General features: G+C 32.3%; 1 protein-coding gene across 1 annotated transcript in view; it reads right to left on the bottom strand.

The window, feature by feature from the left end:
- Nucleotides 1–20,561, bottom strand: part of RELN (reelin) — a 548,816-nt gene that overhangs the window by 432,904 nt on the left and 95,351 nt on the right. Inside the window, exon 2 of the mRNA XM_074193988.1 lies at nt 15,109–15,219. Coding sequence (XP_074050089.1) covers nt 15,109–15,219 — 111 coding nt within the window. The remainder of the gene's footprint in view (nt 1–15,108; nt 15,220–20,561) is intronic.

Genomic DNA, 20,561 nt, shown 5'->3' with positions numbered 1-20,561 from the left:
AAGTGATGTATTTTTATACAGTTTCCAGAAGCAGAGTTATAAATCTATAATTATTTTCAAATAAGATGCTCACCCCCTTTTTGGTAGTAATTGTAATTGTATAATCATTTCCAAACATAGCAGAATTTTGGCTAAAAGCATTATATGCATCTCTGTCATGTTAAAGTGACTATATACATGTTCTTTGTTTAACCACAAAAAAAATGAGAAGCATAAAAACTTAGGTTGGCTATTTGAGACAATGATTTTTCCTTCATCTGATTTATAAATTTAGGGTGGGATTTTTGATGAAAATTTGTTTACTCAGATATGTGAAGAAGTATATGTTTAAAACATAAATAAACATTAGGAGGAAGAGGAATTTGGATTGGATGGTATCAAAGATTCTTTCCAGGACCGGAGTTGAAATCTGGCCTCAGATACTTAGTAATTGCTTAGTTTCCCTAGTGTGACCTTGGGTAACTCACTTGACCCCATTGCCTTAAATAAATAAAATTAAAAAAAAAAAGGACACGATTATTGTGACATCAACTTTTAGATATTAGGTACCTTTTTATAGCCACAAAGATAAATCACTAGCAAATGTACTTTTGGTTGCATGAAGAATATATGCTCTATTTTTAAAATTAGTTTAAAACATAAGATAGATTTCACAATATAAATAAAAGAAACAATCTGAAATTTAAAGATTCTTAAAATTAAGTATTTGCTATTTTGCCTCAGAAGTTTCAAAGTTAATCCAGTCAACGTATTCATTTGTTCTACATCAGTGTTACTTCTAGCCTACAAACAGATGGCTTTAAAGCAGGTGATTTTAACATCTACCTGACAAGCCAAAGTGTGACATAACACATCTAAGAAAGGATGCTCATGCATTCTAAGTGCAATTTAGAAGAGCTTTTTATTTGAAAAATACTGTCAGCAAACTTTATGGTTATAAAACATTTACATATCATTTTCTGTTTGCCAAATATCTCCCATCAACCTCTCCTGAGTAATCTCTTGAAACCAATTCTATGATACATGTCACTACTTGAAGAGTATTTAAGTACTTGAAGGATTGTCATGTAAGAGAAAGATTAGATCAATTCTATTTGGTGGCAGAGGTAAGAATTAGGAGGAATGCATAGAAATTACAAAGAAGCAAATTTAGCCTTTGCTGAAAGAGAAAATTTAAGAATTATCCAAAGGTGGAATGAAAAAGAATAGTTACCTTTCACTAGAAGCAAAGGCTGGGATCCCTTCCCTTTTGAGATTCTGTGATCAGTGGAAAAAATCCTGGGATTAGAGTAAGGCAAACAAGATTTCTCCACTTTACATATAAGGAAATTGGGATTTAGAGGGTTCTAGTTTAGCCACAGCTTGCTAGAAATTATTGGCAGCATGATTTGATCCCAAGTCCTATAGGCTATCATCATTCTGTATATGACTCATCTCTTTAAGTAGATGGTAATCTCCTGAAAAAACTAAGATCGTCTTCTACTTCTATCCCTAGACCATGGATCTGGTAGATATTCTAATATTAATTGATTCACTGGAAATGATACAGACAGCAATAGCACCTCCTGTCCAAATTCCTTCTCTTGTTTTTTTTGTTTTCTCCAAATTATAAGAATACAAAAGAAGAATCAAGAGGATCAGTGTGGGAAAATGTAATGGGTACATAACATGAAGTCAGAGGACCTGGGTTTCTACTTCCAGCTTTGCAATGTTTTACCTGTGTTGCTGGATAAGTTGCTAATACCTCTGAGCCTTAATTTCCTCATTTGTAAAATATGTGGGTTAGGAAAAAAAATGGCTTTAATGTCTTTTTCTCTACTTCTGACCTCTCTTCTTTGCTACATCCCTGTGTTTCCAACTAGTTATTAGACATTTCCATTTTTTTATATTGGCATTGTTATATTAAAATCAATATGTTTAAAGATGAATTCAATATCTCCTTCCAAAATAAATGTTCCCTAATGATTTCTTGATCTCATCATTTCCCCATTGTCTTTGGATATTTCCATTTTTTTGATTATCCATATTCAATTAGTCACCAAGACTTAGTTCAGAGAATCCATTTTGGTAATTTTTGCTTAAAATTATATTTGCATTGAACTTATGCTGAGCAAGATGAGTGTAACCAGAAGAACATTGTACACCCTAAGACCAACATGGGAGTGATGATCAATCTTAATGGACTTGCTCATTCCATCAGTGCAACAATCAGGCACAATTTGGGGCATCTGCAATGGAGAATACCATCTGTATCCAAAGAAAGAATTGTGGAGTTTAACAAAGACCAAAGACTTTTATTACCTTTGTTTTTTTATTACCTTTAATTTAAAAAAAACTGTTATGATGCAATTTTGCTATCTCTTATACTTAATTTTTTTCCTTTAAGAATATGATTTCTCTCTTGTCACATTTAACTTAGATCAATGTATACCATGAAACAATGTAAAGACTAACAGACTGTCTTTTGTGGGGGGTGGAGTGGGGGGGTGGAGGGAAGTGAGATTAGGAGGAAAATTGTAAAATTCAAACTAACTAACTAAATAAATAAATAATATATTTGCATTACATATGCATACTTTCTACTTTCAGTATCACCACTGTATACCTTCATTGTTGAAAATGTTTTCCCAAATCTTTACTTCCAATTTGGATTATTTAAAACTGTCAAAAGAAACTCATATTTTCCATTTCAAATCAAACACTTGACCTCTCTGTAGTCTGATTATGTAGTTTCCTTGATGTAGTTCTAAAATTTTGGATATTTATATTAAGCACACAGATATTACAATAAAGTTTTTTGGAAAAGAGAGCACTTATTTTAATATTTTTGGAAAGAGATAGTTTTTTTAGAATAGAATCAAATAATTGACCATGCAAAAAGTTCTTTTGTTGAAATATTTTGTTTTAGGTAATCTATATAAGAAATATGATATGTAATTTCTAAAGTTAAATTTTTTTAGTTAAATATTATAGAATATTAGTTGCTGTCTCAGGAAATAAATCTTCAAAATGAATCCAGTAGATACACCAAAGGATAACAGAGGGAGGCATGGGAAAGCAAATTGGAGGTTTATCTTCCATTTAATATACATAGGTTCAACTTCTGTTAATAGGATAGGGAGTACACTGCCCATATCAAGGGGAGAAAGGACAGAGTATTTATTCCTGATAAGATTTTCCTTTATGCATCTAAATTCTTTAAAGGATATGCATTTAAAAGATATTCTGAATCATGGGAAGTTTGGGGAGGTAGGGGTATCCATGTACTAAAATCTAAACTTGATTTCTTGGCTTTATATTAACAGAAGTTAACCTCAATTAGCCTTCTTCAAAAAAAGGATTATCTTTTGTGTAAAAATTAATTCACATTAATGCTATGGTGAATTATCTGTTTCATAGGAACATGAAAAACATTCTGATATTTCAGATAGAAAAAAATTAATTCCAGTTGAACTCACTCTGAAATGCTATAATCTGATCCAGAAACCAGCTTTGGGAAAAGGAATGAACAATAGGAAAAGAGTCAGTCAAATTTATCAATTCCTAATGAAATGTCATATATTTCCCTTATCATATAGACATATTTCATTATCAATATTGATTTTTCACTGGAAGCATATCTGGGATTATTATATGGATTTACATAGCTTTAGGATATTATTAATCTTACCCTCAATGCTAAAAAACTACTACAGCACCCAAATGAAAAAATATGCAAATAAACAGACAGAAAAAATATACATATATGTAAATATAAAACAATAATCAGTATTATACATGAACAGCACAAAAATGTAAGTAACAAATATATATGTATATATACATATATATATATATATATATATATATATATATATATACTGAGATCAGACTCAATATGTCTTGCTATTCTGTGCAAGTCCTATTAATATTCATATCACTAGAGGGCCAGGTGGGAAAGTTGCATTTTGGTCATCATAATTCTTATAATTTCTATAGTTGATTTTGTTCCTGATTCCCCCATTCACCCTCTCAATCCCAGAGAGCGACATTGATATAGTAAGAGGATGTGGCAGCAAGAGGACCAGAATGAAGGTCAGTCAATTGAAGAGATTCAGTGTTTGGAATCCACTACCCGGTTCTACTTTTGGTCATTTCAATAATCTTCAACCCTATGAAACATAGGAACTTAATACTAATATTAATATTATTATTGATTGACAAATACATAGAAAGACAGAGGTTAATTGAATATAATGTGCTAGCATGATTAAATTTAGATTAAGGAAATTTTTTCTGGATTTTGACATTAGATTCAAAAGGTCTTGAAAGGTACATTTTGATGGACAGGAAAGAAAACTCTATCTGCTTTGTGTAGAAAAATTAATGTTCAAGAGCAGAAATGAATAATATATGTACCTGGTTTAAGTAAAGGGTACAGATAATGTTGTATTAAAAACTGAGAGCATTTAGGAAAACAAAATGTCCCTAAAACCAAAAGAGAAATGTTTGATCTTGATACATTGTTAAGATAGAGTCATAGAACTCATAGAAGGGTCGTGACATGAATCTGGCTCCAGAATACAGGATGGATAAAAAGGGAGAATGTTGGAAGTAGAGTTCTTAGAGGATGAGGTTGAAATAATCAATCACGATCTGTTCTGAGGATTCATATCTAAAGGATATTTCATGGGGTGAGGGTGAATATTGGGAGGGAGGGAATTTACTCTTAACTCAGGTTGAAATGTTTTTGTTTTGTTATGTGTGTGAGTGTGTATATGTGTTATATCAGAGAAAGGAAAGAGGATTTTGATGGTTTGCTACCTTTTCTATTTCCATTACTCTAGGTTCACTTTCTTTTTTCTTGTTCTTATTGTTATCATTATTATTATCATTCCCATAATCCTTCTAGCAAGTTTGTTTTCTTATCCATCTGATCATTTGGCAGCTGCATAATAGCTTCCCTTAGGTTTTACACACACACACAAAAATAAAAAGACAAAAGTTCTCCAAAATTAGCACACAGTTCAGTGGCATATGCTGGTGCAGTAGATAGAGCACTGGGCTTAGAGTAGGGATGATGCATCTTTCTGAATTCAAATCAGTTCCTCAGATATATATTAACTGCGGGACCCTGGGAAAGTCATTCAACCCAATTCAATTTCCTTATCTGTAAAATGAGCTGGAGAAAAAAATGGCGAACCACTCTATTAGGTTCACAAAGAGTCATACAAGACAAAATGACTTAACAAATATGTGAAACTAGTTTTTAATCTCTTAAAAATGAAATGACCATCTCAGAACTCAAATTCTGGCCAACTATTAAACTGGTATCCCAATTATCTCCTAAAGGACATCTCTGGCTTCAACCATATGTTACATATCATACAGCTTTCCTTCATGAGCCTCAAAGTTCCTACCTTAATACAATCAGATATATATATATATATATATATATATATATATATATATACATGCATACAATCATGTCCTTTCAAAATCAGTGGAACTGAGCTTTCTTTCTACTGGCCTATTCTTTGAGAACCTAGGGTCTCAAAAGGAAGCATGACTTGCAATAAAAATTGTTTGCTATTTACAATATATTTGTTCAAAGTCATTATCTTATTTTAAATCCTATTATTGATTCAACAATTATCTATTATATATGTCTTACTTGGAAAACATTGTGCTAGGGAACAAACCCTTGCTCTAAAAGTTTATGGTCTACTAGAGGAGAAAAAATTGTGCACAAATAGACTTTATGTGCCTGGGAGAATCAAGCAAAACATTATGAGAGTTCATAGGATTTAGAGTTTAAACGATTCTTAGAAATAATCTCATCCAAATCTTCATTTTATAACTAAGGGGGGGGTGATACACAGATCTGAGCCTTGCTCCTCTAACTCCAAATCCATGCTCATTCCCTACTATATCATACTCCCTCATTTCAAGAGAGAGTGAAGGAGATAGCAAAGGAGAGAAAGAGAGAGACAGAGATATAGTCACTCCAGTAATATATATTATTACTGACTTACGGGAAAATTGGTTTTTAGTTTTGAAGCATTTTTTCTCTCTCTTCCTAATCCTTTATCCAAATGAACAATAAAAAAAGAAAAAACATCAAAATAAAAATGCTTAGTCTAGCAAAACAAATTCTCACGTTGGTCATGTCTAAAAACATATGCTTCTAAGTTATTATTATTCACTCTAAATTCATCCTCACTTTGTCAGGGTGATGGGTATTGTCCTTTATCTTTGACCCTCTGGAATCTTAGTTTACCATTACATGAATCAGAGTTCTCAAATCTTTCAAAGTTGTTTTTTTTATAATGTCATTGTCTTTATGTAAATTGTTCTTCTGCTCACTTCACTTCATATAGAGCTTTTTATAGAGGAACTGCTATTTCTAACATTGACAAAGGATCATAGCAAATTTCTTTACTGCAAATAAACTCTCTTAAAGAGATCATGGAATTTTCAATTAAAATGTTTATGACATTGCAACAACAAACATGTGCAGAGTATTGTATTCATTACTGGAGGAGATTGTGTGTGTGTGTGTGTGTGTGTGTGTTTGTTTAGACAAAGAATGATAATAATACAACATAGTCATAACAGTTCAGATTTGGGAGAGACTTCAGAGGTGTTGTGGGACCTCTGAGGGAAGCCTGAAAAGTAATCTCATCTATAACATTCCTGAAAAGGATTCTCTGTCTTTCATTTGAACACTTCCATTGATGAGAAACTTACTAATTTTAGGAAAATGGTTAGTAGACCTTTCTGATTGTTATGAATCACTTAAAAATATTACCTCCTGAATTGTGGGGGGGAGTCCTTTCACTTATATTGATATAAAATTTGCCTCTCTTCAGCTAACATGTTTTATTTCTAATTCATTACAATAAGGCAAATTGGAATAAGTGGAATCTCTTGTTCCTGATAATCTTTCAAATACTTGAAGACAGTTATCATATTCCCTCTAAGTCTTCCTTTATCTTGACTGAATTTCCCCAAATCCTTCAATCAGGTTTTGTATGACATTATACAAAGTCCCCTTGAAAACTGGCTAACCCTCCAGTATTCTTGCTAAAGCATAGTTAAGATATAACATGACTAAAACAGAGTCCAATCATGTCAAAAGCTCCCTGGTTCTTGAAATTATGCTTTTATAAGTGCAACCCAAATTTGCATTAATTTTTTTACTCATATTTAGCTGACAATAGATTAATAGATTCAAGTATTTTAATATAAATTGCTTTCTAATGGTACTTAAATATTAATTGTCTAGGATAAATGCTTAATAATAAATATTAATCAATTAATGTTTGTCAGCCCATACCAATGTAATTGAATTTTGAAATTCAAAGGCATTGCTTTATATTTTTGGTACAAAATTTTTCAGTGGATTAGTGCATAATTGGTTTGAGTAATAAAACATATTAACATAAAATTACAATAAAAGTAATAATGAAGAAGAAAAAGAAAGGCTATTATTAGAGATGACCATAAAAAGAAGTGGGTTGATCATATATTGAGAGCAAGAGATGATTGGTGGGCAATTCAGGTGCTTTGTTGGTGTCTCTGTGATGTTGAAAAAGCTAAAGGAAGGCATCCAGGATAACAGAGGAAAACAATGTGGAGGATTTAAATGAGGACAAAGGACACTACTGGATTGGATTGATGAAATCACTGAGCCAGCAAAATACAGATCTTCTCTCATATTAAGCTTAACCCATTGTTATAAAATCAACATCTTTCAAGCTCTTGATTCTATAATTTTAAAAGTTGTCTATTATTCCTCATTTTTATATTCATCCCAACTATATCTTCATTCAAGACTATGATAAAAATGTTGAGCTGGATAGATCCAAGAAGGTATTCCTAGCATACTGAATGGACATTTGTGTTCTCCAATCCAGCCCATATTTCTCTTCTTTGACCCCATTGGCATTATGAATTTTGTTAAATGACTTCTTTAAGTTCAAGTCTATGGTGTTTTGTACTAGCAGTTTATGACATTTATGATATTGAAACAATACATTGCTGGTGTTTGTTAATCTACCTTAGTAAAAGCCATGAGAAAGAGAAATGAAGCTAGTCTGAACTGGTTTGTTCTAAACAAATTCATTCTGGTTCAGTGTTGATCACTTTCTTGGACAGTTATCTCTAATCCTTCATTTTCAGTTTAAAGCAATCTTTTTTTTATGTTTTTGCAAGGCAAATGGGGTTAAGTGGCTTGACCAAGGCCACACAGCTAGGTAATTATTAAGTGTCTGAGGCCAAATTTGAACTCAGGTACTCCTGACTCCAGGGTGGGGTGCTCTATCCACTGTGCCACCTAGCTGCCTCTGTTTAAAGCAATCTTGATCAGGCTCACAAATCACTAATCAAATATATTTTTCACTAGCCTTGGTTAAATAACCCGAATACCTTCCTGAGTTGTATCTTAATTACTGACTCAGAAAGCCATATACAATTCCATGAAATCCAAATCTACCTTCAGCCCCTAATTTTAAGTATTTTGCTCAATGCTCCATAATCCCATGGATTGTTTAATGTAGTAGTAGCATTCCTTGGAAATATTAGTGAAGCTGTAGTGGCAAAGAATTAGAATTTGAGGGGATGCCCATCAACTGGGGGATGGCTAAACAAGTTATGGCATGTGAATACTATGGAACATTATTGTTCTTTAAGAAATCATAAATGATTGGACTCTAGGGAAGCATGGAATGGCTTGCAGGATCTGATGCTGAGCGAAGGGAGTAGAGTCAAGAAAACAATGTACACATCAACAACATTATAAGATGAACAGCCTTGATAGACACAACTCTTCTCAACAGTCCAGAGAGCTAGGCAACTGTATTAGACTGGTGATGGACTATATTATCCCAACTAGAGGAAGAAAAACAAAATACACAGAAAAAAACAACCCTACCTAATCTTATGAATATTTTATAAACATATCTTATGAATCTCTTTTCCTCAATCTGAATTCCAAAAATTACTAATTTGTAAATATGTTTAACAAAATATGAATGTAAAATGCTAACCTGACTGTTCCCTATTGAGGGGAGGTGGGTGTGACTGAAGGGTGGAGGGAAATTTTGTAATATGAAAATATGCATGCACAAATGGATGAAAATTTAAAAAAAGTAAAAAGGGGAAAATATTAGTGAAGCTGGGAAAAAACCTAGAGATATGAGAACCTAGAGGTATATTGCCTTCTAGAAGCTAGTGATATGTTTTGGAATTTAAGGCTAACTTCAATGCAGTACTTTAAAAAAGCTAATAAAAACAATCAATGTATGACAAGGCCAAATGATTTCTTTAAATAGACCATAAAAGATCCAGGAGATCAAAGTAGGATAAGGTCACTGTGGAGCTGGTCCTTTAAGACAGGGGTAGAATTGAAATAAGTGGGGAGAGAAGGGATATTTTTTGTCAGGGTACAAGGAAATACAAATCACAAATTAAATAAACCAATGCCCTCAAAATGTAGACATCTAAAGATAAAAGAAATTTGATATCTCATTTAATCCAACAGCTCCATTTGACTGATGGGGAAATTGAATCATGGGAAAGTAAACCTATTTTGCTCAAGTCTTGCCTGGCTGTGGTAGAGTCATTTCAGTTGTCCAATTCTTCATGAATTCATTTAGGGTTTTCTTGACCAAGATACTGGAGTGGTTTGCCATTTCCTTCTCCAACTCATTTTATAGATGGAGAAATTGAGGTAAATAGGATTAAATGACTTGTTCAAAATCATACAGCTAGTAGGTATCTTAGGCTGAATTTGAATGCAGGAAGATGAGTCTTCCTGATTCTAAACCCTGTATGCTAACCATTATGCCACCTAGATCTCACACACTATATATATATATATATATGTAAAATCTTTGTAAATTTGAAATAAATAGATATATTTCCATATTCAGATATTATTCCAAAAACTTGGACACTGGCTAATATCCCATTAGCAAATCCATGAATTACGGTTCCATTTAATCTTCTATATATAAAGATTAAATAATTTGTTGGCCTATTAAAGTGCTTGTTCCTTGAGTGCATATATTAACAGAGGAAATTGTTAAATGAATTCAAAGCCTCCACTATAAAATTAAAGTATTGATAATGTAAATAATGGTTGAGTTTAAACAACTTTCTTTTACTATACTTCAGTAGGTAAAGGATCTTTGATTATATTGATGATGGGGACTCACTCTGCTGAGACAGACTTTCACCATTGTCTCTGCTACACCTTCATGAATGGCTTTCATGAAAATCCCTAGATTCAGCCCCAGTAAGCCACTTGCCTAAGGAGCCTTTCCAGATTTGTCTGATCTGGTACATGAACCATATGAAAACAGTCAATTGATAGGTTCATATTCAAAGCCTTTCTAGTTTGGGAAAACCTGTCATTTAACAATAACAATGAAAAAGGAGCATTCCTTAGTACTTATATAATTACCCTTGTAAAGAAACATAACCTCAAACATCAATTAAAGTAAAATTTCCCCTCTAAAAATATTAAAGATATGGAGTCAGCTCTCCCAGATTCAAATCCTTTCTTGGCCACCTTCAACCTATGAGATCTGGAACAAATCATTTAACTTCTCCAAGCCTTAGTTTCTACATGTGCAATATGATGAGGAAGAAGTAGGTGGTATCTGAAGCTGCTTCAAGCTTCAGATATGAGTTTATAAATTAATAAACCAGTAACTCCAGTACAAGACATATAGTATCCACTTTAATTTAAAATATGCCCTATTTCAAAATAAAGTAAATATATATTTCTTCATATGATAAATTATTCCCTGAAAAAACATAATTTTATATAATATTGTATTTAAACATTTATTCCAATGAGACTTGAAGATTTTTTATGACTAAATTGGCACTCAAAGGCAAGGATAGATGCTGGAATGCAAAATTGGACAAGCTATAATTAAACATCAGACTTCTCCAGGGTTTCATGTTTTCAAACTCAAATGGACAAGTAAAATGAAGTACTCCAAGCTAAATATTTCTGACTTCCAGTCATCTTTTTAAATCTATTGTTTTCATTTAAATATGGCCACTGGGTTTGGCAATTCATGCATTTAAAGGAAATTTGTTTTTTTTCATAAAAGCTCAGTGCTATTTTGACACAATTATTCTTAAAAAATAATACCTGAAAAATAATCATAATTCTTATTTTTATTATTCATATGTATAGTTTATGGTTATAGTACAGTTTCTGTAACTTTGAAGCAATCTATACAATGAAAGCAACTATATGGAGTCCATACAAAAAACCTTCATAAATAAAATCACCTATTCAGATAAAATTAAATGCTTTACTTAGCCCTCATTTATCAGAGCTAGTTAAACACAGCATATGCTATTTACCACTATAACATATTGGAAAAATGCCAAGAGGCCTCTGTTTGTTTAACACTCCATTGAAAAGTCAAAGCCTCACAGTAAATTAAATATTCAAGGCATCTTCTATTCAATCTTCCTTTATAGGCATAATATTCATTATCTCTTAAGATCTTATTAAGATCATGAAGATATAGTAACTATTTCATCATTTATACAATGTTATGCTGATTGTGACATTTTAAAGATGATAAGATGCTTTATTTTCCAAAAATTCCCTCCCTCTCCAGCCTCCTCTTCTTCTCTTCTCTCTCTTTGTTTCTCCCCTGTTTTCTTTTTACATCTTCAGCCATACAAATCCTCTCTGATGACTATTAATCACAAGGAGTAAATTAAATGTAGATTCCAAGCAAATAATTTGTCTCTAAAAGTAATACAAATATTTCACATTGAAAACTTCACTTAGATTTATTTTAAAAGACTATAAATATAAATAGAAAAGAAAAAATGACTTAATGATGTGTAATTCTAGTGTGGTCTCCTCACAAAAGAAGAGAAATAAACTTTCCTCCCTTATTTGTAGAGGTAGAGGACCACCACTATAGGACACTGAATATACTGAATAGCTCAGTTAAAGTACTACTTAATATTGCAGAAATTTTTTTTCTTCTCTCTATTTTTTAGACTTTGTCTAGTAATTGAAAAGGGGGAGAGATATATTTTAAAATTAAGGTGACAGAAAACAGAAGATATTGATAATTTCTAAAATAATTTAAAAAATATAATACTTTCTGACATCTTCAGTCATATTATAATACTTGTGTTTTCTTTTTGTGTTTTTCTGCCATGTGTATATATATATTGACTTGTAAAAAGCATAGGAGAGTAGTATTTGAATATTAGTATATCATAGCATAATGGGATCTTTATGTCTATTGAAAATAGGAGTGATGCAAATATGAATAGAAATTCACCCACTAAATGTCTTGGAGAAGTGTCTAGGGATGGACTAGGCCAATACTAAGTTACTATCAAGTACTTCTTGAAGCTAGCCTAAATGTCATCATAATGCTCTGCACATAGTAGGTTCTTAATTAATGTTTGCTTGATTGAAATGATTTTATTCACTGGAGTTATTTTTTTTGGTGGGGGAGGGTTCAGAAGTAATTTTCCAGTGACTATCAGTACTTTACAAAATTGTTGATCTAAATATAATTGATTTTGAATGATCCTTAATGTTTCCTTTTCCACCAGGAGTAGCCTCATATAGGAGGAAAGGACAGAATTATCCAGATACATATTCAAGTGCTATGACACTTATTACATCATCATGGGCTAATTCCTTAAGGTCCCTGAGCCTTAAATAAAGAACCATGATTATTCTTAGGCTACTTTTATGTAAATATGTCTAATGTATGTTTGAAGAAAAGTAAGCAAATACCCAATTTGGGGGGAAAGGAGAAAAATAACATGCAGAGATAATTTGCATGACTGTTATGAGAATTAGGTAAATTGTAAAAGAATGTAAATACAAGCTATTATTTTTTTCAGATTCAACAGATGGACAGTAAGTGTAAAACCGCTTTTTTCCCCTCTGGCTTCTCACTCAGCACTATAGCCAGATGTTAGTCCCAAGTTAATTTCACTTAGGAATTGTTTTCTTGTTTTACAAGAAACATAAAATAAACTCATGAAATATTAGCATTCCCTCGGTTATTAAAATTATTTTAATATCTGACTCCTGACCTTGCCTCACATGTCATGCATTCATCTTTGGAGTTACCTTAATTTTTGACCATTCATTTAGTATCTATGTTCTCCTGGGTTCTTCCTTCGGCTTGGCTTCTGAAACTATCATTGCCCACGACATGTGTGAAAAATCTGACTCAAACTCAACAACTAATTTTAACTCTTCCTGCTCCAAGTGCTTCTTGAATCTTCACATCATTGCCTTTGTCTCATTGTCTGACAGTAACAATGTGAATCCCAACAAAAATCTTTACTACATAAAAGTCACTGATAAAACTTGCTCCCTTTTTTTCCCTAAAAGGCAATTCTGCCAATAAATAACAAATGTAGAAGCAACAATACTTTAATGAATAAGGCATATAAATAGGTTACTATTTATCAAGGAAATGTGTGGATAAAAAGAAAGTGAAGGGTTTAACAGGAAATATGGACAAGAATCAAATAGGATGAGAAGACATGTAAACCATTTCTATTGATGGAGGTAATGTCCTCAGAAATTAGGTTATCAATCCCTTAATAACACTTTTAAGATTTATAAAATGCTTTACAAATGTAATATAATTTTTTCTCACAAAAATTCTAGTGGGTAGGTACTATTATACAACCTTATACAATTAAAGAAACTGAGGCAGGGGCATGCCCAAGATCATATAACTAGTCTGGGGCTGGATTTGAATTTATGTCTTCCTAACTCCTAGTCTAGCATTCCACATTGTACTACCTTACTGTTATTGTTCAGTTATTTTTAGTCATATCCAACTCTTTGTAACCCCATTTGGGATTTCTTAGCAAAAATACTAGAGTGGTTTACCATTTCCTTCTCCAGTTCATTTTTACATAACAGGAAAATGAGATAAACAGGGTTAAGTGACTACTAATTGATTTCTGAGGTCAGATTTAAACTCAGAAAGATGAATCTAATGACACACCACCTAGCTGCTTCTGAATTAGAAGATGAAATTATAAGGCCTATAACATGCTATCTAAATGTACACTATTACAAGCCATATAATAAAGTCACCCCATTCCCTCACATGGAAAACTTATTAATATTTATACAAATGTTAATTTACTTTTGTTCTTTCTATTAAATACTAAAAAATGTTGGGTTCAGAATATTTTAACATAGAAAAGGTAATGAAGAAAATTTTGCATATATATATATATATATATAAAACTTCACTTAGTAGATTAGCTGTTTCTATAATTTAAAATCAATGACTTTCTAGTTATATTTTCAATATGAAGCTAAATCTTTAAAAATACTAATTGAATGAATAAATTTTACAAAATTTTGCAAAATGACTACTCTGATCTTTTTATCAGTAACAAATCACTTTATTGGGATATAAATAATGGTAGTTTTTGATACAGATTAAGAAAAGGTCAGAAAACCAAAATATGCATGCACTGAAACTCAGTGGGAGTCATGCCCACAGTTCCCAGGTGTGGGAGAAGCCATATGTGGCTTAGCACTCATGTCACTGTCACTAAGGCTGTGCCTGTCAAAAAAATATTCTGCCATGCTAGGATGTGGGTTCCCATCTTGCTAATGTGATGATTCAGTTGTTTTTTACCTATTCTTCCAGGTCAAATTTAAAAGGCCAGTTTTCACATATCAAATATTTGATGATATTTTAAAATGTTTTAAGATTGGTTCCTGATTGATGCATGGAAATCAAAATTAATTTTAATAATCTAAATGACAGAATATGAAATATCTGCATATATGTCCCAGAACAAAGTGTAATAGTTCCACTGAAGAGATATTATTAGGTAAGATGCCATTCTGGGCATGACAGGCTTGTAATCAAGTGCTTTCATTCTCCTGCCCTACCCCACCTCCCCAACCCCTAGAACATATATATATATATATATATATATATATATATATATATATATATATATATATACACACACACACACACACACACACACATATATATACATACACACACACACACACACACACACACACATACACACATAGGCTGATTTCTTGGTTCACATTAAACTTACCAAATCCAAAAGCATTAGCACCTCCAATGCTTTGTGAAGCCTGGACACTAGTAGATGTGTAGAGTCCTGTAACCAGTAAACCATCAAAGAAGGTACTTGTGGAAATAGTCACTGAAATAAAAACAAAAATCAATAAATAACAGTTATCAAAATATTTAATTACATGTCTATCTATTATACAGTGCTAAGTATTTTTCAGCATAACATTTATTATTTATTCAATAATCATTCTCTCCATTAGTAATACCAATATTACCCTTATGGAGATGAGAGAATTAATTGTTAGGTCAAGAGACCCTTTAAAAAAAGGTCAGACTCCAAAGTTTATGATATTTTGTTTTGTGTTTAGACAACCAGTTCTGCCTTTCTCTATTCATATACAAATTCAATCTCTATGTGAAAAATCAACTGAAAACAATATAGTATTCAAGAGAAAATATTTCCCCCTCTGAGCCACAGTTTCAAAAGCATTGCTGGAGATCTGGCATTGTAAGTAATACACTTCTTTTAAAAAAAAACACTCCAAACTGTGAGAAATAATTCTTCGTTGGCACAGGGAAAATTAGCTATATGCCTGACATTTCTTTATGTCTATAGCAGTGTTTCCTGGCATTTTTTCAATAAAAGTTGACTAATTTGGATGAGGATAGGGAGGTCTATTCCTCTTATGAGCAAAGAAAGGAAGATCAACTCATTACTTGTCCTTATTCCTGATGCATGTAACCTACAGTATGTACCTCACTAAGTAGAAAGTTCTATAACCAACCTGTAGCCAGGGAAAGAGTGTTAATTAAATCTATTCCTTAACTATTCATGTTTTACTACCTGAAATGTCCTTTTTACTTGTTATTGTAGAAAGTAATTACAAAGGGCTTCCTCTATCAAATTACAATGCTTTCTACTCCATTAGGCTTTAAATTTCCCATCTCATGATGAAAGGTAAAAGGTGTCATGGTATATATAAAATGAATAAACAGTTCCAATGTTGATTTAGCAGCATATAATGAAGGATTGTCATTATTTTTGGCAACATCAAAAAATGCATGGATGAAGATAAATGTCATATTGGCAACTTGGATGAGACTTTTTAAATTAAACCCCAGGATTCCCAGTGGGTCTATCAGAACAGCCAGAAATATTCATATTGTTACACATCCAGAAAAACACAGGATGCCAATAGCCTACTGTGAAATAGCGTATTCAACTCAAGGGGGGAAAATAGCAGTATATAAAGTATAAGGAGCACTGGACTTATAGCCAGAACTCCTTAGTTTGCATTCTAATTCCAATATTTATTAGTTTTAGGATCCTGAGTGAGTTGATTCATTTCTCTAAACATCAATTTACTCATTAATAAAATGGGAATGACATGAGCAAAATCTTCATTCCTTGAGATATTATGAGAAAAATACTTTATAACTATAAAATGTCATATAAATATGAACTATTCTGACCCATCTGTGGTATTTGACAGTCAAACTCCCCTTCTTCCTTTCTGAATATTCTTTCCTCCCTAGATGTTGGAGATCTTGTTCTGTCATGAATGTCTTTACATCTGTCTGATCCATTCTTCTGAGTTAATTTTCTGGGATCATTATCCATGCCCCAGAGCCCATAATTCATTTGGAGCCAGTATATCTTGGTTTGAATCCTTATGCTGCCACTTCCCATAATCTTCAACTTGCCACTTAATGCATGTCAGTCTAAAATTTATCATCTGTAAAATGAGAAATCACCTATAAGGTTCCTTTGAGTTCAAAACTTATCCAATAATAGCCTTGCAAGATTGTCTACCTGAATCCTTTCCTAAGCCTTACACTTTCTTTTTCTATATAATCTTTCCTAGAGGATTCATCAGCTCCCTTGAGTTCAATCATCTGTGTGCAGATGATTTCCAGTTTTACTCTTATCACCTAAGATCCATTCTAACATTATCAGGACCCTACTGAACATTTATACTTGGATGTCCCAAGAGTATCTCAATTCCCACATGTTCAATACCTAACTCATGAAGTCATTCCTTTTTTGAAGGTCCTGATCAATAGTCAATAAGGGGAAGCTTTGTTACCTCCAAGAGTTCTTAGTCACAGATGATCAGGAGCAAGTTGCCAAGGAACATATCATCCTTAAACTGTCCAAGTTTTCATTTGACTAAAATGATGAAGAGCAGCTTTTATCCATGTCCATTTTAACCTCCTATTACTAATATACAATTTGATATATCCTATATATCAATATATATATATAATACACTAATATACTCTACTAGTATATACTAATGTATAATAAGCCTGAGTTAGATATGATGGACATTGTTAAAGTCATATTAAAGATAGAAATACCGAGACTCAGAGAGGTAAATGTCTTACCCATGGAGATATAACTAGCAATTATAATGTGTTTGATTAAAAATTAAAATTAAAAGCCATGCCTTTCCAATTTTGAATCCAGTGATCTTTCTATTATATCATTATCCTCAAGGTCTCCAATTTACTCCAGTCCTGAATATTTCTTACTTCTTATGAAATATCTCCATTTGGATACCAATTTCTCTTCAGCACCTCAACTCAACCCATCCAAAACCAATCACATAATTTTCACCCTTAAACTTTCTCCTATTCCCTCTTTCTGTTAATGGTACCACCTTTCTTCCTTTCACTCAACCTTTCAATCTCAGTCTTCTCTAAGTCTGCTTTCCTACTTTTCTCTCCAAAGTTACTCAGCTGTCAAATCTGGTTGATTATACGACTCACTACTACTAGTTGTATTAGTAGTACTAATACTGCTACTAGCCTAATTCAAATCATCATCTAGCCAATGGTAGTAATCTTTCTGCTTCCAGTCTTTCCTGTATACTTCTCTTTCACTCCCTTAATCAAAACCCTTTGGTTCTTCTAAAGTGCCTCTAGCATAAAATATCCATTCCATGTTCCTTTTTTTGTTTCTTTTCTCCAAGGCAATGGGGTTAAGTGACTTACCCAAGGTCACACAACTAGGTAATTAAGTACCCGAGGCCATATTTGAACTCAGGTCCTCCTGACTCCAGGGATAGTTCTCTATCCACTTCACCACCTTGCTGCCCCAAAATACCCATTCCTTAACCTGGCATTTAATACTTTCTATATTTGACCACAATCTAACTTTCCAGTCTTATTTTTCACTACTGATCTTCACATACTCATCCAAAATAGGATAAATTACTAGTCTTCCCCCAGAGTTTTTGCACACTGATTAAATAGCAAATTTCCATGGATCTGTCCAGATACTCCAACATTCTAAAGCCCAATTTGGGTACCACATCCTCCAGGAAGATTTGCTTGATTTATTATTCCTCCCCCAACCTTTAAAAGTTAGTCATTTTTGTTTTTTGAGATCTTCTCATACCATTTTGCCTAGATCTCTACTTTGCCATGGTCACATTCCATTTGTTCATCTGTTATATACTATTATTAGATTGTAACCATCTCAGAGTACATGACTACATAACATTTTAATATTCCTATCATCTAACACAATAACTTACAGAGAGTAGGCACCTAACAACTATCTGGAGCCATTTCAAAAGTCCTTTTGTGGAAGAGGGGGACAGAGAAAAATGTAAAACTTAGAGTCTAGCAAAAAAAAAAGATTAGTAACTACATGCTGGTAGTTGGAAAAGCAAATAAATTAAATTTTTTTTAAAAAAAAATCCTTTCAATTCATCCTTTATGGTATGTCAATTAGAAATATTAAATATTTTTATCAATTGAAAAGAATGAAATTTTATTAAGTCTATCAAGTGAAATAGCATTTATCTGCCACTATTTTTATTTTAATTTTAATTTATTGCTCTGAGGGACATTTATACCTAGTTCTTTCTTAAATATATACACTGCAAAAATCCACCTGTGAATAGCATGAATGAGAATGATACTGCAAGGGGGTAAACTGAATTTAAGATATATCTTTCTGATGACCAAATTTCCTTTTACATGAGCATCTAATGGATCCTTACTGAGCAAAGAAAGACATCCAATATAATTATGTATTATATATGTATGCATTATAATTATGAGGAATTCCTCATTAAGTATAAGTGAAACTTTCCAATGTTTTAAGTACATATATTTTTTCATAGATATTAGTTCCATTCTGCCACTGCATATCTACCTATATCATTGTAAATCACAACATTTTAAATTTCTAATCCAATCAAGATTTGCTTCTTTTGAGTTTTCTCTTTCTCTTCTTATTCCTCATTCCATTCAGATTATTTTTTTTTCTGTAGGCAAAAGCTAAGTCACACTTAGAGGTTATCTATTGACTTAAACAAGAAACATATCTAAAATACTTAATTGAATAAGTTTGCAGCACTAATTAAGAATCCTTTCTGTTCTCTTGCCTATTTGACCCTATCCTCTTTACCTCCTGTGCTTCTTTTCCCTTACTTTTTTCTGGAAATCTCTCAAAAGCTAATTTCCACAGCTCTTCTAGTTTTTGACTGAGTATTTGCTGCTTAGCTCTCTGTCCCAGTATACATACATGTATGTATATATGTGTATATATATATATATATATATATATATATATATATATATGCTTCTACTCCTTGTCTACCTACTTGACTTCTAATCCATAGTTTGCTCTGATCCTCAAAATGACTTGTCAATCCAATTATGACTTGCTTTGACCCCATGATTTCTGTCTTACTCTTTACACCTTACTTTAACTTCCACAATTTTGTGTCCATTTTTTCTTTACAACTTATTGCATCCCACATAAGTTAGGCTGTGGCATCTACCAGAAATAATAATACTGATTAAAACTGAAAAGAGTTTATTATACATTGTGAATATATGACTCATTAGTTCAGTGACAAAATAAAAGAAAATCAACTAATTCAAGGCTCATATTTCTGAATGGCTATGAATATTTTATATACTCAAAATTAGAAAATGAGTTAAAAATAATTAACATAGTAATCAAAATATTTGACCCAGCAAGGAAAGCAATTTACAAAAGAAATAAAAATTTTGTTTGTTCCATGGGGCACATAAAACTAATTGTACTAAGAGACATACACACATTGGTTGGAGTCAAATATTTATTAATATTTATCAGGAAATATTTATAATGATTTTAATATTCCTTTTATAAATGCCTAATGATACTTTAATATTTTAATTCCTAAATTATCTCAAAATTAGGAGAATCAATACAATGTGGTGGTAAGACTATTAGTTCTAGAGTTCAGAAGATCTCTTGTCAGGGCCCAACTCTGCTATTTACCAGCATTTTGACCAGGGGAAAATCACATAATCATTCTGAATCTCAGTTTGTTCATCTATAAAAGATGACAATAATAAAATGAAATGCAGCAGTATGTAGGAAAGGGACAGTCAGATTCAGTAGCTAATTGATCACAGGCAATTAACTTCTCAGAACTCCAGGAACATATTACAGACAAAATACCA

This window comes from Macrotis lagotis, chromosome 7, assembly GCF_037893015.1.
Source record: "Macrotis lagotis isolate mMagLag1 chromosome 7, bilby.v1.9.chrom.fasta, whole genome shotgun sequence".
Lineage (NCBI taxonomy): Eukaryota > Metazoa > Chordata > Mammalia > Peramelemorphia > Peramelidae > Macrotis > Macrotis lagotis.
The sequence above is the reverse complement of the archived record's forward strand: the minus strand, read 5'-3'. Positions and strand labels throughout refer to the sequence as shown.